General features: G+C 38.9%; 1 protein-coding gene across 5 annotated transcripts; it reads left to right on the forward strand.

Moving 5' to 3' along the window:
• The first annotated feature begins 1,219 nt into the window (after positions 1–1,219).
• LOC136435705 (protein DD3-3-like) lies at positions 1,220–27,009 on the forward strand. 5 transcript variants are annotated; one of them, XM_066429368.1, is made up of 14 exons: positions 1,220–1,450; positions 3,313–3,366; positions 3,812–3,898; positions 4,590–4,685; positions 10,441–10,579; positions 11,883–11,999; positions 17,144–17,311; positions 17,976–18,178; positions 18,655–18,912; positions 19,983–20,153; positions 20,580–20,815; positions 21,563–21,779; positions 23,806–24,001; positions 24,988–27,009. In XM_066429368.1, exons 1-14 carry the CDS (start codon positions 1,380–1,382, stop codon positions 25,300–25,302), a joined length of 2,328 nt encoding a protein of 775 aa, XP_066285465.1. In that variant the 5' UTR covers positions 1,220–1,379; the 3' UTR covers positions 25,303–27,009. The 5 variants fall into 5 exon arrangements, with proteins under 5 accessions (XP_066285465.1, XP_066285468.1, XP_066285469.1 ...); XM_066429371.1 differs by lacking the exons at positions 23,806–24,001; positions 24,988–27,009 and adding an exon at positions 22,894–23,188; XM_066429372.1 differs by lacking the exons at positions 23,806–24,001; positions 24,988–27,009 and adding an exon at positions 22,780–22,886.
• The last annotated feature ends 328 nt before the right edge of the window (positions 27,010–27,337 follow it).

A 27,337-nucleotide genomic window follows, 5' to 3' on the forward strand; every position in this document is an offset into this window, starting at 1 on the left:
CCCTTCGATGGAATTGCTTCATTTACCATTAAGTTTGGAACTCCCTGGCGTTTCACGAGTTGCATTTACAGAGACTGAAGGTTCACAAATCATTAAAGAAAATTCCCAAATGTTTGTGTTAAGTTTGCAAAAACATACAAAGGCTGTCCTTGGAAGGATGTACACTAATAATGCTTGCGTGAGGAGGACGTTTTCCGTATGTCCTTGGGTCTCAACGTATTTGTTACTTAAAGAATTCACCCTTTTTACAAGGAATCCCGCATAACAATGAGGAACCACGCAGTGTAGCCCTTCTATGTTTTGTAAATCCTCTTAAGAAGCCACCATCTTCTTAAAATCCCCTGTCTTGTTTGTCTTGCGCATAGCTAATGTGTAGAGACCATCTTATCTCTAAGGCTCTAAACCTCCCATTCTTTGCCCTCTCAATTTCTAAGAAAGTTAAAACTCTTTAGAACTTTACATGACAGTTAAAAATAGAAGATTTGTCACTTTGCGTGACGCAACCAAGGCCGTTACGTATTACACTAATTGTGTTTTCCACATTCCAGCAATAAACACTATAATTAACATCGCTATCTATTAATCTTTCCCCGGATGTGTAAAATATCTACCTTTACAGACAAGATTAAACTTTAGCACGCATCTGAACTCATATAAACCATTGGAAAAAATGTTGCAGTCCAGCAAAGTGTAATCAAACTCTCAGGAAAAGTGCATCACTTTTCAATTTTTCGTTATTTGATACATTTGTTTCAGGCCAGGTGTGTTTTGAGAAAGTTAAGATTGTGTTTCAGATGAAACGTTACAAACAAGCAAAGAGTAAACAAACTTTAAGAAAAATACGATAAGGTACATCACTTCCCAGACTTTCGTCACTTGATACAGCTGCGGCAGGTGCGACTGCTTAAATATAACAGGTTTTCAGGTGAAGTCAGGTGCAATGACTCATAAACTCGGTAAAGGTCTCCGATGTCTCCATTGTCCATATTTGGTCATGCGATATCACTTCCGTGTTTGGGCGGATCGCTTTTTAGAGATGATGATATCATTACGCATAATTTGTTTAAAAACAAATATGATACTTTTACTAATAAATTGCAAACTAAAACAAATATTCTAACATATCCATTACATGAATTATATTTATATTACATAGAAAATGACATTGAGTGAATATTTGTAGGACTCGTTTCTGTCAGGTGGAAGGACAAAGTTCCAAGCTGGGGGTAAACAAGCAGTACTTTTACACAGGCAACTTCTGGTGATTTCAGAAATTTCGGAGGTCGATTTGGGGCAGAAAACTTGACGTTACAAGTTTACTTGAAGTCGCGCTGGACCGCGGCTGGGACAGAGAGGACCGTAAGAGTGATCTAGGCGCCATGATGAGGAGGTTTTTGCTCCTGGTGCTGGCTGTAGCCGTGCAGGGGGATGTGTACATGCACAACCCGAGGTACGTACGGAGTTAGCCGCACCGAGTGGGAAGGGGGAGGGGGGCAAAGTTTATAACATGCACGTGAAAGATTGGTGTTGTGAGTTTGCTGTGTGGTTTGGTTTTGTTGTCATTTATCAGAACAACAATCCTATGCTCTACTAGATATTTTTATGTGGCTGTTGTATACACTTCCCTCAAGTGGAGCACAACTGTACAAAATATTATTATTAAACAACAACAAACTACTGTCATCGATAGCAGCATGTCAAAAAATAGACAAAATCTAGTTAAAAATCCGGATCTGGACTCAGATCTATCTTCGTAAATTATTAGAGAGTAAAATGGAGATCGTAAGAAAATTACTAGTTTTAGAATGTCTAATGCCAGCTATTTTAACCATTATCTGTTATTTCTGTTGTTTATTGATAATGATTAGTTAATTAACAATAGTCAATAATGATTGATTAACCGCTGTTAATTGATAAATTATTATTAGCTAATTACTAAAGCAAACAATATCTCCATTTTTCATGGAGATAACTACAGATAAAGGAGAATTATGACTTCAATAACTCTAATCCATACCATAGTCAGGGTGATACCACTAACTAAAAACGCCCATGTAACGTTATATATGATAATTTTCATATTCCCATTCTTATGATTTATGAATGATTGACTACTCTCAAAGCAGAGGAGTGGGTCCGGCTGGTTTTTGACATGTTTCTAGGCATCTTTGTTGGGCTTTCTACTTTATCATGTTTTTTTATGTCACCATTTAGCACCCACATGAAAAAAAAAGAACATGACAAAGTAGAAAGCCCGACAAAAACGCCTAAAAACTTTTCAAAAACCATCCGGAATCCCTCCTCTGCTTGGAGAGTATGATAGAGCCTTTCACCACACCAGGACCACATGTTAGTGTTCCCTGAGTGTTAGTGTTCCCAGTGTGCAGGAAGTGGACAGGGTTGTTCCTTCCTGCCATCAGCATGTGGACATCCATCCGTGCATCACATTGTTCAACCCTCATCTCTTTTTCATACTAGGCCTGCGAATGTGGATTTGTCCAGGCATGGGGTCAATCCCGATTCGCAAAGCCTGGTATGAACGAATCCATCCCGATTTGCGTAGCCTGGTATGAATGGTGGTGTTCTCTACTCTCCAAGCAGAGGAGGGGTTTCGGCTGGTTTTTGACGTGTTTTTAGGCGTTTTTGTCGGGCTTTCTACTTTGTCATCTTTTTTTTGTATAGCCAACCCACACTGGAAAGTAGAAAGCCCGTCAAAAACACATAAAAACACGTCAAAAGCCAGCCGAAACCCCTCCTCTGCTTGGAGAGTACTCACTAGCATAGTCTGAGCGTATAGCTATGATCATGCAGGCCCCCTATGCTGTGATTTGCACCATTACCATACCGGTAATGCTGTCTTTTAACCAGTATGATATGGGTGTTGAATGAATGAATGGTGTTTCTTGCTTGAGCAAACCCTGTGACCCGTATCCTTACCCAAAATCCTTGAAAGAATTAATATTTGGCTTTAGAATATGGACAAACTACACATAATTTTCCCCTCAAAATGCTGGAAACAGGGTCTCAGGGGGTTAATACTTATCAATTTTAAATTTTCCGGAGGAATATACCGGACCTTTTCTGGGGTCATGTCTTTGGCACTGCGCAAAGTTGGCCTCCTACATACCTGACCCTTATGCTATATATGAAAAAAATTCTGGTTAGAACCCTGAAGGGGTCTTACGTGCATGCCAACACTAGATGTGTGATTGGCATGTGCTTGTCAATGTGGAAGAACAATGTGTTTGCACTTTGCAGCAGATTTCTTTCAATTCTTTATTCTGACCTAAAATTCTTTTGTTTTACTTTTAGGGGAAGCAACAATCGACTGGATGAAGCCAGAAGAGACAGAAACAACGCCAACAGGTATATATATACGTCATACGTATATACGTCATTCATTGTCACACAAAAAAGTGCAGTGGAAAATCGTCATGTACAAGATTTGCCTTTGATTCTCCAATAGATTTACATGTATCTGAATTCTGATTTTTTTTTAAAGCAGTCGTCAAAGGACCAGTGGCTATTGGTCCACTTGGAAAGATGGTCGGTCAAGCAGTTTCATCTGTTAGATTTAATCAAGGAGGTTTTATAAAACCTCCTTGATTTGATTTATATCTTAACCTTCTCTCCTGCCTAACTCTGAAACTAATAGCATAACTAATACTTTGGTGCCAAATGGAGTGCTAAAGGTTAAGATGTTCTTGGGAACTGAATTGAGTGCTGAAAGGTATACATTTTGTATTTTGTGACAAAGGTGCACTGTGAATTTTTTAAAGAAATCAGAAATTATGTTTTTCTTCCGTTCCAGACTGTTTGACTCCCAGAACAATGACAGAGGAGGCTACAATGTGGGCAGTCTGTACTACTACGAAGGATCCCACCTCAACATCGAATGGTACGGTCCGACTGATTACATGTTTTTCCAAGGACTTCTACATAAGTTTTCTTTTTCATCTTTCCAGACTAATTTTGCAATTCATGGATGTGTAACTTTGAAATTATGAATTATACAATTGGTATTTTGGATCCAGAAAAAAAAAAACAGCAACAACAACAACAGAAAAACAGTTTAATCCCATACAAGCATGAACTGTAAAAACATTATTTGACTAGAAGGCATCTGACATCTCAAAAAAGTGACATATCGGATATGTGCATCGAAGGCCTTTATTACATAAGTTTCCCAAATGTTTTTATACACAGTCGAACAGTTGAGAAGTTTTGATTTTAAGAAAAATCATATTGGAAAAGATGTCTCTAACAGAAGTGTTATTCACTGACCAAATTTTTATTTGATGCTTTGCTGGTCAGTAAAGCTGCAAACTTTAGAACCTTAAACACCACACTTTATGGGTGGCTTTTCTAAAGACGGTGAAGACATTGGTTAAAAAATTTGATTAACATGTCTTGGAAAAGAATGTTTTGATGATGAGTTGGTATCATAAGATGTATTATTATATTATTGCAGCACTTGCATGACAACCGACAAATCTGTTCTCTCCTGTACAATATTTCCACACAACCCTCCATGTACATAGTACATTGTACATGCATTGTTCACCCACTCATACCTGTGTGTGTTTTAGGACGAACCAGCACTCGTGTGACAACCCCAACAACCACTGTGAGCTGGTGTTACAGTACATGTGTGGGGATCTGGTCAGGGATGGAACCACTGTCACGTTAGTATTCATTTTTCATATATAATATCATAATAACCCCAACAACCACTGTGAGCTGGTGTTACAGTACATGTGTGGGGACCTGGTCAGGGATGGAACCACTGTCACGTTAGTATTCATTTTTCATATATAATATCATAATAACCCCAACAACCACTGTGAGCTGGTGTTACAGTACATGTGTGGGGACCTGGTCAGGGATGGAACCACTGTCACGTTAGTATTCATTTTTCATTTGTAAAATTCATTAATATCCCAGCAAGTAGGCATTTTTTAGTGAAATGGTCTTTTGTAACAGCGGCCCAAACTGGAAGCCCAAATTCCTACATGACTTGTATACATGTAGCTACATGTTCAAAGATTCTACTGTAATCTACAAGTACATTGCTCTACTCTACTACCGTTTAAAATGTGTCTACTAGTAGGAGGTTCCTTACTATAGCTGTTCAAAGAAATTGTTCTTGAGGCAAACTAAGGTGCACAGAGAGAATTTTGGGTGCACCACATAAGATTAAGTTGAATGTCCAGCAAAACTTCAATCTGTGATTCTATAACTTTAAAATTTTGAACAAGTAATATATCAAATAAAGTACAACAAAAGGTTACATTGCTTTTCTGATACTTACACTAATGTCTTCAAGAATATTCTGTGTATTAGACTGTACAATACCTTTACCCTATAGCGTGCAAAAATATCTAGGTGCACCAGTGCACCCACAGTCAAAAGTTAGGTGCACAGCTCCAATTTTGGGTGCACAAAGGTGCACATGCACCCAGTATTTCGAGCTCTGAAGTTGAATACTCTTACTAGTCTTAGATTGATATTTTTCACAGGATATGCCTGTACAAGCCTACCAAGTGACAAGTCCAACATTCGCAAATAAATGGTTAAAATTGATCAGACAGATTGTACAATGTACAAATGTATACACCTGTACCTTACTACTTTGAACTCTCCCACGGTTAAGTGTTTAGTGTTATCGACCCACCGTTCGTTCAACTAATATCACATGATAGCTTATCAGACCTCAACCAATAAACTCAGTCTTAAGTAAATTTGCCGACAATCTATATTGTACTTTGGTACCATAGAGGTCACCTTTATGAGCTAAAGGTTTGTTTAGCTTATAGATTGCACTCTGATCATAAATCCATGTCATAAATATGTATTGTGATCAAATGGTATCTATACTCTTTCAGGGTAATGTCTTAATTCAAATGTTTTGCATTTGTTGTAGTTCAACTTGGTAAATTATCATGGTAGTTCTGGTAAGCTCTGTGCATTTACAGATAACTCAAAATAACTATTTGTAACGTAACAGTTTGTAGTTTGAAAATGTTGAGAGTTCAGGTTTTAGACTCAGTTTCTTTTAAATTTCGAGTTGGCATATTGTCATAAAATCTTCTCTTTTGTGTGGTTAGAAAAATGACTTGATTATGCCTGGGTCTGTATGATTTTTTTTTAATTTGAATTTGTGTACACTCCAACTTGTTATGATAATGAAACATGATTATGATATGATGATGATATATGATTTTCTTATCCCAGATTCGATCAACAAAATCATTTTATTGCCCTGTCTGGAATGACAAGTAGAAAGCCCAAAGTATTTTATTGAGGACTAAATGTCAGTCAAACGGTTTATGACTTGAATTTACAATCTTTTTTAATTAGAGCAAAGTTATCTCCCTTCACTGTAATTAAATCTATATGACGACCCTTACTGTAAACCATAGTAGGGTCGAAAATACTGTAATTCTTGTTTCTTTCACAGTAACTGTAAACAGTAAATGTTCACTGTTTTCACAGTCACCTCTGTATAGTCAACTTATCATCACCATGAAAAAAAACTGTAATATCACTTGCCACCACCATGAAGTAAAAATTCAGTGAAACTGTCCATTTTCTTTACACCGTGAAATTTTGCTACAGTAAAAATAAATTCAATTACAGTACTGGGTGCACAATCATGACATTGCAATTTTCTGCACCAAAAATTGAAGCTTTGCACTTTGACTGTGGGTGCACAAGTTCATCTCTAAGATATGTGTAGAGTTTTCCCCTTTCTGCCATGGTTGAAAAAAGAATTTAATGTCATGCACCAAACATTTTCCCCAGTGCATTTATTATAATGAATTTTTACAATGAAGGTGCACTAGCACATCTACTATTACATTCCCAAAAATAAAATTCGAGTCCTGGACCTTAAATGTCATCTTGTTTTGACACATTGTTTCCCGATGACGTTGCCACCGTAAACAAATTGAAGACTTTTCTGAGTCCTTAAACGTCAGGAAAAATTTCCGGGGTTCTTTTGATGTTGGTTCACCGACAGATGACGTATTGTAAAATGAGAGTGATGTGACATGGAATGGACAGAATGACACTTGTCCAAACTGACGCCGCATCGTGACATGTGGGGTATGTCTGCACGGGTAAACTCTGTGGGGTCAAAAGGGGACAAAGTTTTGCCTCAAACATGACTTCAGGTCTTGAAAAGAAGGCTCTTTCAAGTCTTAAAAACTTCTGACAAGTCAAGCTGAAGGGTGTATTATGGAACTAGCTGTAGAACAAGCATGCTTAAGGTTTTGTACCCCAAAGAGACTTGTTTGACTGGTATACTCAGATCATGGATTCAGATAGACCAAGGACATTATATATGGTAGTACTTGTACATCTAAACCAAAAGAAGACATTGCTGCAAATCACATCAAATGCGGATGATTTTTCTGAGATGTTCTAGAAATTGTTACTGAATGATGAGGGAACATTTAATTTAAAGGTTCACTTGTGGGATCATGGTCCCCTCAATGTTATGATGTCCTTTTACTGCTGTTACTGTTGTATGGACTTTTTGGACTTCAGAATATGAGATATCATAAACTGTTTGTCATTCCAAAAATATGTATTATGTCATACCAGCTGGGCCGTAAAGACATTCCTTATGGGTGTTCCGCATGTGTGATAAATATAGAATACAACACGGGGTATTCCGTATCACCCGAGGTACCAGCCCGACCGCAGGCCGTGGGAGGGCTGGGACCGAGGGTGATGCGGAATACAACGTGTTGTATTTTATTTATGTCATACCTTGGTCATACCCACCCGAGAAAACACACATTTCAATGCGGAATGCGCCAAAAGTTGAGGGAGTTTTTTGTCCTCGAACATCAAACTGTAGCAACATTGATTCTAACCTCCGAATCTGGTATTCGAATTTCCGACGGCGGCTCAACCGGCACGCTCGAAATGCATTCGAAATATTCTATGGAAGCCTGTGTGATAACACTCCCGAACCCTATGTGATCCGGATAGTTATCACACGGTCCGGAACACCCGTATCAGGCCCAGGCATGACATAATTTTCCTTATGTCATGCCTGGGCCTGATACGGGTGTTCCGGACCGTGTGATAACTATCCCTATCACATAGGGTTTGGGAGTTGTATCACACGGGCTTCCATAGAATATTTAGAATGCATCTCAAGTGCGCCGGTTGCGCCGCTGTCGAAAATTCGAATACCAGATTCGGAGGTTGGAATCGTTAATGTTGTTACAATTTTTTTGGACACAAAACTCTCTGAACTCCTGGCGCATTTTGCATTAAAATGTGTGTTTTTTCGGGTGGGTATGACATAGATGAAATACAACACGGTGTATTCTGTATCACCCTCGGTCACAGCCCTCCCGCGGGTCTGATCACCCTCCGGCCTACGGCCGTCGGGCGATCCAACCCGGCCTGTTGTATTCTATACTCTCACCTCTCAAATAAACGTACCGGTACGTTTATTTTTTTTCGCCAATAGTTCCACCCTGTACTTTCTTATTCTAGACGGTACGTTTATTATTTTTTTAAAAATTGAGGCTTTGCAAACCAGGAATCCCTCTAAAATCGTAAGTTAAGGTTTTTCTGCCCATATTGGGCTGTTCCAAAAAAAAAAAAATGGAGGGGGGGTTGACGACACAATTTTCTGCATATTATTCAACCCCCTTTATCCCGGTATCCCGACGACTTCAACCCCCTTAATCCTGCATCCCGAAGACCTCGACCCCCTTTATCCCGGTATCCCGACAACTTCAACCCCCTTAATCCTGAATCCCGACGACTTCAACCCCCTTTATCCCGGAATCCCGACTACTTTCAAACCCCCTAAATCCTGAATCCTGTCCTACGTCGTCAACCGGGGGGGTATTTTTTTTTTTTGGAACGGCCCATTTCCCCGGTATTTTTGCTCGTAATTCGCTATTTTTCGGCCTACCGGCGTTGATTTTCTCGCCGCTTTGACGGCCTTGTGAAAAGTATCCTGGCGGCACTCGTAACATATCGGTCGATATCGCCATGACGCTACAAAGTAAACCGGAAAATAAGACGCGACATTGACATTTTAAAATACAATTTTCATATAAATAACTTTGATAGTCTCTGTTTACATCGTAAACCAAAGCACGCTGATCAAAAACGTGTGGAGTAGGGTGCTCGCCTACACAGGGAATAATAATTTCCTGACCACTATATCCGTAGTATCGGCAGCGCGGCGGAAGAATTATTTGTTCGCAGAAGACATGTAACACGTTAAAACAACACTCATAACTTAACTTCCCTTGTGATATGTGTTTTGAGGCCACAAAATCTCTAAAACGGCAGAAATATGTCCGATATGATTCGGTAAACAACAGCGCGAAACATGGCCGCCACTCTCAGACATGGCGACAGTAAAACTAGCAGCATATTGCGTAGTGCGGATACCGATCTTTAAAATGATACCGTAAACGCATGGAAATATTATATTTTTTTGGGCAACGATAGACACACAGCGCCATATTTATTTTCAGAGGGTTCATTTTTTTAAATAATCGTAAGATTTTCCCAATTTTGGCGGTTCATCGCGGGTTTCTAGTGTCAACACGTAATGGGTAACTTCTTAGTATGTGCGGTCTGTGACGTTGAGCTACTTTTACAGTCGATCTCTATTCAATATTGTGGGATTTACCGCGGGAACTCGAAATCCGAGCGTCTCACTTTGTTTTCGACGCTATGGAGCAAAAGTTTATAGACATATTTCTTCTGTGGAAGGACTGTGTTCATATTTGTGTTTTTTTTGTGGTTGATGGCTTTAGAAAATATGATCAGGTACATTTAACTTTTAAAAGTACTCTGATGATTTTTGTTATATGTCACTGATTGTCAGTCATAATAAAATGATATAACAATTTTCTTTGATCACTTGCTTCAAGTTCCAAGTAGAAAAAGCATGTATCTTGTACATTTTCACTTGTTGAATTTGAAAGCAACGTGGCCCCCGGTTAGGGGTCATAGCGGGGAACCTATGCCCAATTTTTCAATATTACTATTATATTTTACGAAGAGGCGAGGAAGATCATCATGATTTGAACAAGCTATGGACAGTTATTCTGTTCAATATCTATATACTTAATAGGTATGGCATAATTGACTAAATATAAGTTACCTACCTGCTTATTATCTTATTTCCCTCTGACAGTGACAGTTGTACATGTATGGACACAGTTTACCTAGCCTCGACTGTCGATTTTTGAAATTTTCCGGGGGGTACTTGTATTCCAGGGGGTACTTATATTACATTTTGAAAATTTGTCCGGGGGGTACTAGTACTTCTATTCCAGGGGGTACTTCTATTTGAGAGGTGAGAGTATATATCACTCAAAACAACTTCTGAACCCGAATTACCTTGTATCTATGAAGAATACCAAATGCAATGCCTTAAATGTCCTTCAGGACTATCCCGGTGAACCCCATGCAGTGCCAGAACTACGACTGTAACCGTGACAAGCGTTACGGGATGCACGAGACATATGACTATCACATCAAGTGTCGACTCAGGCAGCGCAACATGGGACTCTTCACTGCAGATCAGGTAGTGTTGATTTTCTGGGTTTTTTTTTGTTTGTTTTTGTTTGTTTGTGAAATACAGTCAGTAGCGTCGCGGTGGCGAAGTGGCAGAGTCTTTGGCCCCAGAACCCAGAGATACCGGGTTCGAATCTAGGATTCCCTGGTTTGTCTGTAAATAAGTTGAAAGTATTTTTCAATCAAACTCAGGAGGCCATGCCTGCCAAAAGTTATGTAGGCATGCAAGATCTGAAGGATGCAGAATTCAATTTTCCTGAAAAATAATTTCTTGGGAATTTCATTATACAAGCAGACCATGATGAGCTTTCAATGCAAATGTGATAAAGAATTCTAAAGTGAATGTTATTTAGGAAAGCCAGACAAATTACAAGTCTAAAATGATTTGGGCCAATACAACATAAACTGTTAGTTCTCAGACTGTTTTAGCCAATTTTAATTGAGTGCCTTTTTTTTCTAGATAAGGCCACACAATTTTAATTTCTTGGTTATCAGAATTTTTTTTTTTAAATGCTAGATTGAAAAATCAACAGGAAACAGAATCTCAGAGGAAAGTTTGTACTTTGGTGCACACAATTTTAGGGTCGGGTGCAAGTTTTCACCCCAGCCTTCTGTTTCAATGATTTTTTTTGTTGCTAAAATTTTTAAAAAAGTCTGTTAACCAAGAAATTCAATTGGTGTGGCCTTACCGTAATGTTGGCTTTTTTTGCTGTTTGATTACTAGTATAATTTTAATATAGCTTGAATTAAGAGGGGTTTTTTTTCATTTAGTATCTGCAATGTCCAAGTTGTACATTTTGTAAAAGTCTTAGAGTGTCAAATTCCATAGGTCTATTTGAAATTGTTGGGAAACTTTACACCTCATCATTCAACAGTTACTGTAACTGAAAATAGGCCAGCTGGCTAGAATATTTGAAAAGTGCAAAAATCAGGACCGGTCTACAAAATATTTAATGTATACAGGCTTGATTCTTTTCCAATATAGCTCCCAGATTTGTTTTAGTCTTGCAGTTGGAGTCAGTGTAGAATATGCCTTTTGTTTGCAGGGATTTGATTTTGCGGTAGGGCAAAATGGAGTGTTAGTGGTGGTTTTAGCTGTCTTACGTTTGCAGTTAGAACAAGGGGGAAGGGCAGGCAGAAAAGAAGCATTTTTGTAGCAGTTTTATGTTTTTAGTGAAGAGGGGAAAACACAAAGTAACATATATAAAGCCACTCCAAAAATTTCAACATTTTAGATTACAGCAATTTGTGGCCTAAATGATTATTGAAATAAGATCATTGATGGATTTTTTTCGCTTGTTGTCCGTGTGCAGAACCTGCGCGGTCAGACGGCGCGGTTTACCCGACAGAACCCCAACGGGAACCGGCGCGGGTACGAGTGTCCCGAGGAGAGAGACCACTACCCCTACTGGCACCCTACACCGTGGAAGGTAAGAGTATACTGTCTGAAAATAACAGAGTACTAGTCATGAAGACTCACAAAAAGTACAGTCATGTAGTATACTGTAATTCACTTTATCTTCATGGTAGCAAAATTTCACGGAGTAAGGAAAATGAACACTTTCACTGTTCAAACTCTAACTTCACAGCAGCAAGTGTTTTACAGAACGGATGTGTGAAGGAATCATAAATGATAACAGTTTTTTTCATGGTGATGATAAGTACAGAGGTGACCGTAAAAACAGTGATCATAAAGTTACAGTGAAAAAAAAAAAAAAATTACAGTAGCCAATATGAGCTATAGAGTTTAAATAGAGGTATTGAATTGGATTAAATTGAATTGAACTTGATAGTCATTGGATGACAGTTATTCTCAATGAGTTAGAATAATTATCATAATAATTTGTGAAAGGATTTTGCTAAAATCTCATTGTTGGTACTGAATGGCATAAAGGTTTGCTTTAAAAGTTTTCTTTTTAAATTTGAATTGTAGTCCAATTTTAGTTTGATTTTTTTGATTTTTAATTTTTTTTAAAGATTTCATAATTTTTAAGATTTAACTTGATGGTAATTTCATCCTATTGAGCCATAGGGAAGTGAGTAAAACAAAAGGAAGTTATGTGACGACAAGATTTAAATTCAAGATTTTAAAAACTGCATACTCACAGTATGACTCTTACCAGATATATGTAGATATCAATTCCAGCTGGGAATCTTGGCTGTGTGTGAACTTGAAAAGATCAGGTTGTCTGTGGAACATATATGTAGTATTGAGTAATGGCAGAGAATACTGACTGTGGTTTCCTGGGGTAGTGGGGTTCAATTGGAGGTTACCCCAGATAACTGCTGATCCGTGATGGGTGGACTTTATCTGACACTTGCAGCCATAGAAGTTCTCAAGACAGTATTCTCATTTTGTCCAACATAGAATGTCCTGTTCCTGTTTATCATGTTGAAGTCTCACTCTCTGTCTGACCTGTCTCTCTGTCTCTCTGTCTCTCTCTCTCTGTCTCTCTCTCTCTGTCTCTCTCTCTCTGTCTCTCTCTCTCTCTCTCTCTCTCTCTCTCTCTCTCTCTCTCTCTCTCTCTCTCTCTCACTCTCTCTCTCTCTCTCTCTCTCTCTCTCTCTCTGTGTCTCTCTCTCTCTGTCACTCTCTCTCTCTCTCTCTCTCTGTGTGTCTCTCTCTCTCTGTCACTCTCTCTCTCTCTCTCTCTCTCTCTGTCACTCTCTCTCTCTCTCTCTCTCTCTCTCTCTCTCTCACTATATGCAGAAATATATATTAAAGATTATTTTACCTTTTTGATTCTAAGAGTCTAAATTTGCTAGTATCATGGCTGATTTGAAATAGGCTATAAACCCACTTGCCTTTTAAGTTGTTAATTGTCATTAAAAGCAACCCAAAAATAAACCATAAATTTATATTTTGTACATTGGATATAGCAAAATTGATGTCAAAACACCTTGCAAAATGTAGAGAAATCCAAGCATATGTAAGGCACAGGGAACATTTTTTCTTCAAGTGTCTTCCGACCCCCCTTTCCACCTTTAGAAAATAAAAGACTTTTCCCTACACATATGTGCAGAAATTTCTTTATCTGTAAACACTTTGTAACCGTTGCTTTCTAATATAAGAATTGGTCTCAGGTTATAGGGCTTGTATGAAAAGTTACTGAGTCCCAGTAACAGTGTATCAGTCCCTACATCTGGAACACATCACACACAATGTACCCCCAGTCATCACTTCCTCAGGGTCAAGTACAAGGCCAGCGCTAACTCACATGATGGGCTTTTCAAAGCTTTGATCTTTTAAACAGTTTACTGCGCAGTGATCCAACAAATACATTTACCAAATGAAATACATGAGACACTTATAGTTTCAAGTTTATATTGCTATAATTGATATAAAGATTCTGATAGACAATATTTACAACCACAATACACTGAACAAAGAAGTACAATCATGTTTACTGCACATTCATTCATGAACTGTTCAAAGCCTTCATTTTTTAACAGTGTGAAATACAGGAAGTCGGTTTTGAATCTCATTACTCAAATGTCAGATCAAAACGTTAATTTATGTCCCATGGCAAGGACTGACAAAAAAAGGCTAGGGTCCGCAGGTTTTTGCTACATGTAGGTTTGGTCCGGTAACCGGAAAAACAACATTTTTTTTCCTAGACCTAATGTACCCACAGTCATCACTTCCCCAGTTTCAAGTACAAGTACTAACTCACTGCCTCAGAATGGTATTCTCAAAAATTGTTTTCATCTTGCAGGTGTTAAAACAATTTCTGCATAGTCATGTTTCTAAACTCAATGTTGCAAATGTGTAAATCTAAACTACAGCTAAAGAAGAACTGTCTTGCCATGGCAGCCATGTATTAGAATATACCCCATACATGTAGTCTTTGCTTCATCGACCTCATTCAAGTACATGTACATGACAGTCAATGTACAAGGGCAGCAGCGAATTATGGTCTGAGAATGGTCTTTTCAAAGCTTTGATCTTGCATTATCTTCATGTGTAATGTCTCTTTTAAACTGCAGATTGCAGGGCTTAAAACAGAAGGGAATGTTAGTTACTGTGCTGCCATGGCAACAATATATACAGTGTGCCCACAGTTGCTAACTTGCTACTGTATCAGGGTCAAGTCCAAGGGTAACACTGACTCACAACCTCAGAATGTAGCCTTTGTACACGTGCCAAGGTTGGAACATCGGTCTGTATCAGATTGTATTCAAGTTTGTAAAGTGAATGTGGCACTTTCTTTATGTTCAATACAATGAAAATAGTTCAAAGAATTCATCCATGTATCTTTGCCAAAAGATCTGACTGTCCTGTCAGAATATAAGAAGTGTAGTTTTTTCTTCTTTTTCTTCAGTCTTGTTTTTTGGGCTACATGTACAGTCTGAAAGGTGAACCGTTGACCCATGTAAACTTTGGCCATGGGACAAATTTATGTCTTCATGTCACTGTCCATTGATTCGGCACTCTTTCCTAATGTCAACCTTTGTATCACTGGCACTATGATAGGAATCTCTGCCATTTGTTGTCCAATGTTGTCCAATTTGTCAGAATGCCAAGTTTGGTGACATTCGGTGCATACGTACAGAGTGTATCTCTGTCATCAGTAAATTTTGACATGGACAATTTCTCTGCTTTTGTACGCATGACAACTTGCATGACAACTTGTATGTTACGTGGTGTGATTGAAAACTCAGTTGCACAGGGTCTTTTTCTTTTGCAGAAGCTGATTTTTTGCTTGGTTTCTTTGATCACTTTCTTGTTGGAGTTACTTTATACATAGTACTGTAAATGCAGAAATGTTCGCGGTTTTTGCGGCAACATTTTCATCGTAAATTTAAAACCACAGCGAACATTTGTCCGATACTGTAGCTGCAGTATGTGACTATAGCACTGCCGTAAACTTAAAACCACCGTGAACACTCCATTTTCCCCTTAGCGCGAAATGAAAACCATGCAAACTTTTAATGCATTTACAGTAGTATAAATTGTATATTTATGCGCAAGGCCTGCAGCTGGAGTAAGTTAACAGATAGAGGTCAATGTTAGAATGTGGCCTTGACTGGGCTGGTTGCCATAGGGCACATGTGTGATGGTGTGTGCCAGTATGTCCCCATACTCTAAACATTGCACAGTAAGTAATAGGTTACAGTGCACTGCTCTTTTTACTGCCATAAACTGGGAAGTATGGCTGTGCTAAAGCCGGCGTCACAATGCATGCGAACATCGGCCGAATTTGTAGATCGCCCAAAGCTCGCTGAATTTCAAAACCGCCTGAGCGTTGACCGGATTTTCCAATGAAAATCTTGCGCGACGTCCGTCGAACACTAAAAACTAAAAATCCCTCATGAGATGGTACCATCTCTTGGACAAGGACGAAGTCAGTATCGACTAATCTGGTAAAAGGCCAATATTTGGGTCAGCTTTTTATTTCTAAAAATCGCCCGAAGCCTGCGTAATCGACAAGACGTCGGCCATACTTCGGCCGAAAATGCACTTTTGAAGCTCGCCAACACGTCAGCCGAGCTGAATTTCTTATTTGTGATGGGGGCTCAAGGAAATATTCTTGTTGATGGGGAGAGAAGGAGAAGCATTTTAGTTTTTGTGAAATGTTTTTAATAGAACTACACTAACTGTTTACCGTATATAAAGTGTCTTAAAGTTTTTAGCTATTTTTTTTTTGCATTGAGAAAATAATTATAATAACATTTTCTCAATGCAAAAAAATCAGCTTAAACTTCAATAGGATAATTATGATTTTCAATTCTTCAAGTACTTACTTGACGTGTACAATCTATGTGTGTAAGTTGTATGCTTAAAGTAACAAATGTCTGCCTAGAGCTAGAGTTAAACAGACAGAGGTCAATGTTAGAATGTGGCCTTGACCCAGACTGGTGAGGTTTCACACTGTGTAAACATTTAGCAGACACTGCTCTTTTTACTGCCAGTAGCCCAGGGGCTAAGGCTGGAGTAATGAACGTTTCTGGCTCTTGGAGAGAAAAGTTGCCAGTCTGTCAAATGTACATGCATGTATATAGGGATGTCTTAAACTCTGTGCAAAAAAAAAACACAGAATTGTCCCAGAAATATGTCACAGGGCAGTGAAAAAGGGCTAATGGTTTTGAAATTGTTAATTATGACAGTCACTATAGAACCATGGCTAGAACCATAATTTTTTTTGTATTCTAGGAAACATAGAAATTTTCTTTCTTTACTAGAGCACAAATTCAAAGTCACCATTTAGTCACATGACCATAAAGTCACATGTCTTGAGTAGGTGGGTCAGTTGTCTTGAATGATACCAGAGGCTTGACAAATAAAGAAAAGGAAAAAGAGATTTAGTGATCTCGCTCCAGTTTAGCTCGCTGAAGAGCTAATCTTCCACTTGTCGTGAGAGAGAAGACAGTCACTATGTACAGTATTTACAGGTTCATTGTACTTGGGAAACTCCCCTAGCACAATGGACATTGGATCACGGCTTAACATCCTATCCTCAGGACTGCAACCTTTTCCGATAAGCGTGCATGCCGGGATCACTAACCACTGGACTACACATGCTACTCTGAAGTCCTTTTCTAACGGAATTGAACATGATTTTCTTCCCCGTAGGATATCGCTGTGCTGACGAACAACCCCCGGCGCTGCCCGTACTACCAGCGCGAGAGCGAGAATGTCAAAGGTCGCCACGAGTGCGTGGTGCCGCAGGAGTACATCATGGAGAACCTGAATGCCAACGGGAGGAGGGCCATCATCCCCAACAACAAGGTCAACTGTGAGGTAAGATTTAGTGTATGAGTCACTTTTTGAAAATTCACAAATTAAACCTTTCTGGACAGGGGGTAACAGAAAGGCATTGCCTGTTCCCCCTAGCTGTCCTGTCTTTGTGACCAAGTTTAAATGAAGAAAAAAGTTTGACATTCAATTCTGAACTACCTAAATACGATGTAGACAAGGAAACAGAAGTATTTTCATGCTGAAAATCCCTTTTAGGGGTGCCAGTCCTGGAGGCCCTGTGTTTGATAAGAGCCACACCTCAAGCACACTTAAGTCGATAAGAGTAGGGGTCCACCCTTATAGTGGTGTGGACAGTCATAAAGATGTTTACACATAGATAAATTGATGAATGTTTGTATCAACCTCTGTCTAAACTTTTGCCCTCAGGCTGTTAGTACAAATTAGTGCACTGCAAACCTCCTACTTGCTGTCCTGCATGTGTGGCTGCAGTTTTGGGTTGAAGTGCTAGGTGGCAGTTTTGAAGTTGGGACAAATGACAAAGGCAGCAAACTGTATGGGTAGGCAAAGACCCCCCCCCCCCCCCACACACACACACACCTTGCTAATTGTGAACCAGGTGTAGAAATAGTAAGGACTATGTGTAGATCACCATACAGTATACTGTGCCACAATTTTACAAATCAAAAATCTTTCAATTATTTTTCAGGACTTCCGCTACCCCACAAACGACCGTAACGGTACCCGGGGGATCTGGCGGGAGATGCATGCGCACGGCCTGCCGGCGCCGGAGTGTCGCGAGACGGAGTGGACCAGAGACAATCACCTTGGCAACACGCTCGGAGGCTTCCCCGCCCTGTTCAACTGGACCATCCCAGACCTGGACCACGAGAAGTGCATCCTGAGGATCAGGTCAGGGTGATATTTTCATAATTTCTTGGCCTTTTTATTATCTCCATGAAAAATGAAGATATAGTTTTGGGTGTGTCTGTCTGTTTGTCTGTTTTTTAGTGATTTCTTTCTTAGTTTCTGTCCCTTCTGTCTTATTTTCGTCTTGCTTGGTCTCTCATTTTCTTTTGTTTTTGTCTCTAGTAAGTTTCTTTGTTTCCTTTCTTAAGGTTCTTTCCCCTCTTTCTTTCTTTGAAGCCTCTTTTATTCTTTGCATTCCTTTCCCAACTTTTTTTTTAATTGTATATTTTTCTTTTCAAGCCACACTATTGTTGACAAATTATTCTTTGGTAACCATTATATACTACTGTATATTAGAAAGCTTGAATTTAATTTTAAGGTTGTTTTCCATTACGAATGATTATTTTCTTCAACGTATAAAATGTAAAATTAATGTTGATTTTCTTTTTGATAGATTCATTTTTTTCTTCTTTTTTTAGGTACAACATCTCAACAGGTGATTTTGAAGGCTGGGACCCGTCAGTCAACTCCACCAACAACAAGAACGAAGACGGTGTTGATGTCGGGAGCAAGTTTGGGCTCTCGGCGCAAGCAGCAGAGGATCGTGGGTACGTCTACAAGCAGAACCCGCAGGTGAAAGTGTTCGGAGAGTTCGCCAACGAGGGGACACCGGAGAAAGACTTTGAACTTCAACTGGCAGTCAACACTAACCAGTATGGGAGGGTCTTCCAGGACAGGTAAATATTGTCTGTTTATATACTAAGGCCATACTGATTTGAATATATGGATTACATCCTCTGGGCACCTTTAAAACTAATGTACGTGTGCGCCAAAAAAATTTGGCACAAAAAAAGTTGCCTTCATTATGAAATGTTAATGGTCATGAAGGTTGAACAAATAAAGACAAAAACAATTGGTATAAATTTATTGTTCTTCTCAGACATGTTTTTTTCTTTAATTTATTGGACAAAAATTTATGTGAGTGCTGATCAAGTCAGTGTGGCGTAATTGCCAGGTAAAGGCAAGATTCTCTTTGAATATCTTTCAACTTGACAATGTCGTCATCGCAATTTTGTTCCATCCATGTATATATTGTGGAGGAAGATGATTTGATAGAAGCACTTCTAAGGAAAATCACAGTCAACTACACGCATGTACACTTAGTCTAATACTCTGGACTTTTGTATAGGAATGTCCCTTGTATGAGACTATGACTTTTATGAAACCTCAAACTTCAAAATTGCTGCAATCTACATGTACATCATGAATATGATCATTGATATTTAAAAAAACAGCTATTAGTATTAGCTCCCTCCATACCTGATGATTTCCTTGTGTCACAGACATTTTTTTTTCAAGTGTACATCCAACAAAGAACACAACACTAAAATATTATCAGTGAGTAACATTAAAGGCAACCAAAGCAATATTAGGGCAATCAAAATGCGGAAAAAATGCTGATATCTTTATGGTAGTGACTTACTAACACTGAATTCTTTTTTATCAGCACATTTGTAATAACTTCACACTTTGATCCGCTTAGTTTCGATAGCCTAGAAAAAACCCCGCAACAATTTTTAGTGAGATCTCACATCACACCAACATCATATTTTTGCATTAAGGATGTCGCTATACTTTGTGATAGTGTTGTTTGAACTATTCATGTATAGAAAATTAATGACTAAATAAATTGTCTTTCAAAATCCAATTTTCGGGCTCTAATGTTGCTTGCCAATGGGTTTCCTTCAACATCTAACACAACATCTGACATTAGGTATGACCCTGATATTTCTTTTTGTCTGCTAAGGTCTCACACCTTTGCTGTTAGGAAGCGTCCGGAGGAGTTGTCAGGGGCAACCATCCATAACGTGAACGTACGCGGGAAGCGCGGGAACATCGTGCAAGTTTACCCCGCTGTGGAGTACGACTTCGTGCCCAACACACTGGAGGTCTCGAAGGGGGACTATGTGCACTACCAGTCAGTAGTTGTTGTTTTCTTTCTAATATACTTTGTCTAGAAGCTTTGTCTACTTTTTCAAATTTCTAATGTAAATTGTATCACATATTAAGTTCCCCCAAGATTGACCAAGTCATGATCAGTTATGATTTGTCTTGAAGACTAAATTGAGTTGCAAAGGAGATTTTATCCATTACATAGTATGTGATCATGAGAAGATCTGAATCTGATTACATTGAATATTACATAGAATTTAGAAAGTAAGGCACATTTTTGACAGAATATCATAAAACTTCCTTGTCCCAGTATTCTTTGCTAGATTCCAATTTCTTCTAAGATTTTCATTAAATTGCAGTAGTTGACTACAAATGTCATAAAATATGATGATTTTATAGCTCTATCTGTATTTGATAACAATGAGATTAAAGATTACCCCCTTTCTTTTAGGTGGACTGGCTCAAACACAAACCCAGAGAACAACGATGGCCAGGGGAAGGCAGGGACGGACCGGTCCAACGTGGTGTTACAGGGGGCGCAGGTCTACCCTGAGGGACAGGGAACAGGCTACGGCTCTAAGGCGGTGAGGGGACACTGGGGCAGGAGTTACCCCATGCACCTCAGTAATGTGACCTTCCTGGGCTTCAGTAAGGACCTCATGAGGAATCTGGCCATCTTAGACAACCGTAAGTGTCTGGTGTCTTTGATGTATTCTTAAAGATGACATGTCATGCTTTTCTTGTTGCTGGTTCGTCTTGTCCTAAATGATGTTAAAAAATATTAGAAACATCAGAATCACTCAAAACAAAGTGGTTTTGATTTGAAAGTTAGATACCTCTGATGATGTAAAAAAATTGCCTACAAGATTTTTAATAAATTCATCGGCCAAACAGATAAGATTGTATGAAACCATGAAGACGTTCCGACAGTGTTTGTAACAGCCAGGTTCCACATAAGGATGTGTTTGGCTGTTACATTTACACCCTCTGGAAAACAGTTTAATTATTATAGAATAGACGTTGCTTGCTGGAATTGCAATTCTCCCAACAGAACACAGTGAATACAATGTTCAAAGTTATATAGTACAATCCCCAAGAAGTTACATAGTACAACCACCAAGAAATGTTAGCATACTGATCAAAAGACAGATTTAAGAAGGTTAAAAAATCAATGTTTAAAAACTAAGTTCTATAGGCCATTTTTACTAAATGTATGGGTAAGAAAAATAATCTTTTGAATTTGAAACAGCCAACTTAATGTGTGGCTGTTTTTTTTTTTTTTTGCACTGTTGCTCTGGAAAACAGTATTTTGCCCCTCTAAAGTTTGTGCTTGGGAATTTCAGAATATACACACTGACAGATAGAAATTCAGTTTTGGTATAATTACAGTCACTGTGACAGTTCATCTGTTGACAAAATTGTTTCTCTCCACAGACCAGTTTGGCGGTGAGATGTCGGAGCTGGACGATGCGGGGACGTACTTCGACCTCGGGCCGCGGAAGGTGACCCAGTCGGGCGTGTTCCACTACATGTCGACCCGGAACAACAACTTCTCCAACCGCAGTCAGAAGGGCCGCGTCATCGTGGTGGACCAACCCGTCAAGACGGAGAGCGTCGGATGGAACGGGGGAAACATCACGTTTAACGAAGAGTAAGTTATATAGACAAGATCCCTCCGGTTTAGTTTTTGGTTTGAAGAAAATTTGGTAATGCTAGTAGATTTGAATTTGTAGTGTTGGTTTTCAGTTCTTGGTTGAAAGAAGGGGGTAGGCAGGCAGAACAAGCAGTTTCATGGTGGTTTTATATTTGTGGTGAAGAGGTCATAACAAAAACTGCAAACTTTAAACCATGGCAAAACTTTCAACATTGAACTATAATTGGAATTATAACATGGTCTGAGACGCAAGTCTGTACTTTGGCCCATACATGTAGTTTCAGAAGTTGTTCTAGAGTAATAGAAGGGTTTGAGATTAAAGTGAAACTACATGTAGTTCAGTCAATCTGTGTATACCTAAACTCATGTTCAGGTCGAACTTATAAGTCTAGATCTGAACGTAAACCCATGGCATATGTGTACAAGAAATACATTTTTTTCAGTTACATGTAAAATTGCATTTTGATGTATATACATGGGAAATTATTATATATATTTTTTTATACAGTCAGTAATAAACACAAAAGCTCAGTGATACTCACCAAAAAAGCAATGTTTTCGGCTTTTTTCATATCACGAATTTCATGATCTATGGAAGGTTTTAGATGGTTTGAATCAAAAGGAGAATGTAAGACAAGCGAGAGATATTTTATGACTTGGTTCCCGACATGTAGTTTTTTTTGGACTTGAACCTAAAAGTTTTTACAAGTCCAGTTCAGGTCTGGTGTTTAGGTACGTAGCACTAGGTGAAACATCCTGGACTTCTTTATGATGATGATCATAGTTTTCTGTATGAGACTAGCAGAATGCAAGGGTTTGAAATTAATGTGAAACATCCTGGACCTTTCTGTGATATTAATAATGATAATTTTCTGTTCCCAGTGCTGCAGTAGTGACCGTCCCCCGTGGTACACTGTCAGGCCTACAGAAGATGAGACTGGAGGAATGGGAGGGTTTGATTATGTGATATTAATAATGATAATTGTTCTGTTTCCAGTGCTGCAGTAGTGACTGTCCCCCTGGGTACACTGTCAGGCCTACAGAAGATGAGACTGGAGGAATGGGAGGGTTTGATTATGTGATATTAATAATGATAACTTTCTGTTCACAGTGCTGCAGTAGTGACCGTCCCCCGGGGTACACTGTCAGGCCTACAGAAGATGAGACTGGAGGAATGGGAGGGTTTGATTATGTGATATTAATAATGATAACTTTCTGTTTCCAGTGCTGCAGTAGTGACCGTCCCCCGGGGTACACTGTCAGGCCTACAGAAGATGAGACTGGAGGAATGGGAGGGTTTGATTATGTGATATTAATAATGATAACTTTCTGTTCACAGTGCTGCAGTAGTGACCGTCCCCCGGGGTACACTGTCAGGCCTACAGAAGATGAGACTGGAGGAATCGGAGGGTTTGATTATGTGATATTAATAATGATAATTTTCTGTTTCTAGTGCTGCAGTAGTGACCGTCCGCCGGGGTACACTGTCAGGCCTACAGAAGATGAGACTAGAGGAATCGGAGGGTTTGATTATGTGATATTAATAATGATAATTTTCTGTTTCTAGTGCTGCAGTAGTGACCGTCCGCCGGGGTACACTGTCAGGCCTACAGAAGATGAGACTAGAGGAATCGGAGGGTTTGATTATGTGATATTAATAATGATAATTTTCTGTTTCTAGTGCTGCAGTAGTGACCGTCCGCCGGGGTACACTGTCAGGCCTACAGAAGATGAGACTAGAGGAATCGGAGGGTTTGATTATGTGATATTAATAATGATAATTTTCTGTCTCCAGTGCTGCAGTAGTGACCGTCCGCCGGGGTACACTGTCAGGCCTACAGAAGATGAGACTGGAGGAATGGGAGGGTTTGATTATGTGATATTAATAATGATAATTTTCTGTCTCCAGTGCTGCAGTAGTGACCGTCCGCCGGGGTACACTGTCAGGCCTACAGAAGATGAGGCTGGAGGAATGGGAGGGTTTGATTATGTGATATTAATAATGATAATTTTCTGTTTCTAGTGCTGCAGTAGTGACCGTCCCCCGTGGTACACTGTCAGGCCTACAGAAGATGAGACTAGAGGAATGGGAGCCGGAGGCAGGGGAGGACCTTCTGAAGTCTCGCCAGGCTAGCATCAACGTCGGGTCAGACTACGCCTCCAACTACATCCTCATCTCACCTACGGACAAGATCACTCAGGGGGACAAGAAGTTCAAGGTAGGGGAGAGACAGTCACTGTAACAGTTCTTGATTTTATTTTATTTCATTAGTTGGCTGTAGAAAAATGTACAGCCAGGGCTACCCAACTAGCCAAAGGCTATTACCGGTACAAAGGGTTAGCCCTGATAACTTGACAATATTCAAAATATGATATTAAACTCTCACAAAGCACATTGAGACGTTAATGACTAAAATATGACTAAGATACATATAAAGGCGTACACAAGATACAAGACTAAAATACATGTTACAAGTTTATTTTTCTTACAAAACTGGCACTCAACGAGACTAGGCTACATGACTTAAATCGTTAACAAAGCCAAAACTTGGGTTCATACTACACTGTGTTGATAAGATATTAAGTACAATTAGTCATCTGTGTAATCTGATATTTGGCAATGTTTTGTTTTTGTTTTTAAGATGTTGTTTCAAATTTTGGTTTTGAAAGATGTGAAATTTAAGGTCTCTCTTGTCAAAGATACAATCAAATAATTATATTTAAACAATATTTGGCTATAAACAATGCTTGCAGCTAGATGTGCAAAGGTTAGGTTAGACCAATTGTTAAGTATGATATAACCAGCAGCTGCTGTGAAGCTGGTGTGTTACGCCGAAGGGCTGTTTTACCAACTATACAGATATTAAAGAAATTATGTGAAGCCACCAACAATGTCATTATAATAGGCAATGGTAAGGTTCAACACAGTCATTAAATGTGTTTTTTAATCATTTCTACTTATTTTCATTGTATGTATTTTTGGGTTTGGCTACCAGACCAGCCATTGGTCATAACAAATGGCTAGATCTGTTTATAAAAAGTGTGTAAAATTTGTGTCTTGCTAGGACTAGGACATTTGGCATAAAGTATTTAATAACTAGTACACGTAATTCACAATTGATCATGTTTAACTCTGCCATGCTGATATTGTGCTTCATACAACAGTGTAAGTAAACTATAGTTGTTTACTTGTTTGTCCCCACAGGTAAACATGAAGGTAAACAGCGGAGTGAGTAACGTGGCGATCTACAACGCCAACCCCGACAGCTTCACCAGCTGGAGCAAACTCAACGCCGAGATCAGCGGGGGCATCGCGTCCTTCCAGGTAGACCGTGGCGGTCTGTTCGTGGCGCGTACGGAAACCAGCGTCGGTCTGGTGGTGGGCGTGGTCATGCTGGTCGTCATTCTTGTCGTGATCGTCGTCGGCAGCGTGGTTTACTTCCGCAAACACCCGGACAAGTGGGACAAGGTGAAGAAGTCTGCTGCTGTGGCGAGATACTCCACTCAGAACAAGGTCTAATGTGGTTGACTGTTAAACTGGACGTCACAACACTTTTCCCTTTGCTAAAATGCCAAAAGTTTCTCTCTGTAGCAGGATACTCCACTCAGATAAGGCCACACCATCTTAATTTCTTGGTTAACGGATTTTTATTTTCAATTTTAGCAACAACAAAAATTATGAGAACAGAAGGCTGGGGTGAAAACTTGCACCTGACCCTATTCACTCCCTGAAACTGTGTGCACCAAATTGAAAGTAAAAACATTCCTCTGAGATTCTGTTTTCATGTTGTTTTTCCAATCTACATGTAGCATTTAGAAGAAAAAAATTATTCCGTGAACCAAGAAAATAAATTGGTGTGGCCTAAAGGCATCATGTGCTACTGTGTACTGTGATTACATGTATGTGTTTATACACTGGGCCAGTTTATGAAGGTACCAATTCAATTTGCTAAAATACCCAAAACTGAGAGGCCACCAGTTGTAAGGTATTCCACCATGAACTTGGTTAAGCGGAGTCTATATAGTCAAGACTTTTGTTTCTATATTCAGCGTTAGTTTTATTGATCTTTTGACAAATCTAAACTTAAAAAAGACAGTTTTAAAAGTGCCTGTGAAATTGTCAACTAACTATTTCATCATTTAAAGTGTTTAAGGCTGTGTTGGGAAGGGACATTGTCAAGATAGTTTTGAACTAGTCTGGTCTGCTCTTACATCAAACATTGCTAAATGTCTTGCCTTTCTTTTTTACAACATTTCACCAAAAACGTCTTGCAAACATCTTAATGTTTGAACCCAGGGAGCTTGAGAATAGCTACGTTATTGTTTCATCAGGATTACGGATCAAAGAAAACTTTCAAAATTAACTAAGACCTCTGTGAGTTCTTAACAAAATTTCATAATAAAGTAACTGTTTTATATTTGAAAAACCCAGCTCTCCTATTCCAGAGGTTTTGTATAACTCACTGCTATATTTAATGTAATTTAGTTCTTATAGATAATCAAGGACAATCAAAAGAAACAAGGCTGCTTGTAGTTTGCTTTAGGATCCATATCTTTTATTCTAACTATGGTTTCTTGGACCACTGGTTTGTAAATATGAGCTTGTAACAATGTGCCTTTAGACGATGATAATTAAGTATATGACATTGTGTTACATATGATAGTTGGCAATATATTCATCAACATTGATGTTTTGGAAGCAAAATTAGAGAATATTGTAGAATTTCTGAAGTAATGCTGCTTCAATGTAGATTATATTATACTCTGGTATTTAATGTATTGTGGGGTTGTGTACAAAATCTGAAGAATCGTATATAATGATACATGTACTATGTGATTAACTTTGTTATATTTGGGTAATGTTACAATTATTGCATTATATATACGTGACTGAGGTGTATTTTTGTCAATTACAAGGGAAGTGGTTTTGTACTGTGTTTTTTTTTCATATCTGCCTTATGTATGACAATTTAGCAAGTTATTCATGTATATTGAGTAGTGCCTTCAAACATATCAAAAGAAGGGAACATTGTATGTGTTACATAGACAATGATGGACTGTAGCTTATCAACAGATTAATGAATTTTTGCACCATGACAGTTTTTCTGTGTTACTCTAAGACACAATGTATAACTTACAAAAGTCAGTCATGCTTGTACATCATTCATTGTGTGTTTCTTACTCTGCTGGACAGAGGCTACTGAATAAAGGTGATCGTCAACTTGTACCTCCATGCTTTTTCTCTTTCATTCAATTGACAGACATTTAAGACTTCTCATGAACGAGCATTGTGCCATTGGGGATAAGATATTCTAGAGCAAGCTGAAATTGTAAATGAAGAAAACAGAGAAAGATGAGTAAACTTAGCACAGTGTTGAAACAAATGATGGTGATAACATAACCTCATTGCCAAGACACCTTCACTAAAGTTCTTGTACCTGTGAAATATTTCTACCTCAAATCGGACAAATTCGAACTTCCTGTCAGACGACAATTACACAATTTTTCCCTTTACTTCCTGCCACCCTACGGTATTTAAGGTAGCAGAACACAGT

This window comes from Branchiostoma lanceolatum, chromosome 5 (assembly GCF_035083965.1).
Source record: "Branchiostoma lanceolatum isolate klBraLanc5 chromosome 5, klBraLanc5.hap2, whole genome shotgun sequence".
Taxonomy (NCBI): Eukaryota; Metazoa; Chordata; class Leptocardii; order Amphioxiformes; family Branchiostomatidae; genus Branchiostoma; species Branchiostoma lanceolatum.

What these genes read in the sequence shown, in the direction of transcription:
- LOC136435705 (XM_066429368.1), top strand. Translation starts at nt 1,380, where the DNA reads ATGATGAGGAGGTTTTTGCTCCTGGTGCTGGCTGTAGCCGTGCAGGGG. An exon ending in GGCACCCTACACCGTGGAAG is followed by an intron (nt 12,000 to 17,143) that starts GTAAGAGTATAC and finishes TCTTCCCCGTAG; the next exon opens with GATATCGCTGTGCTGACGAA. An exon ending in GGGAGGGTCTTCCAGGACAG is followed by an intron (nt 18,913 to 19,982) that starts GTAAATATTGTC and finishes TTGTCTGCTAAG; the next exon opens with GTCTCACACCTTTGCTGTTA.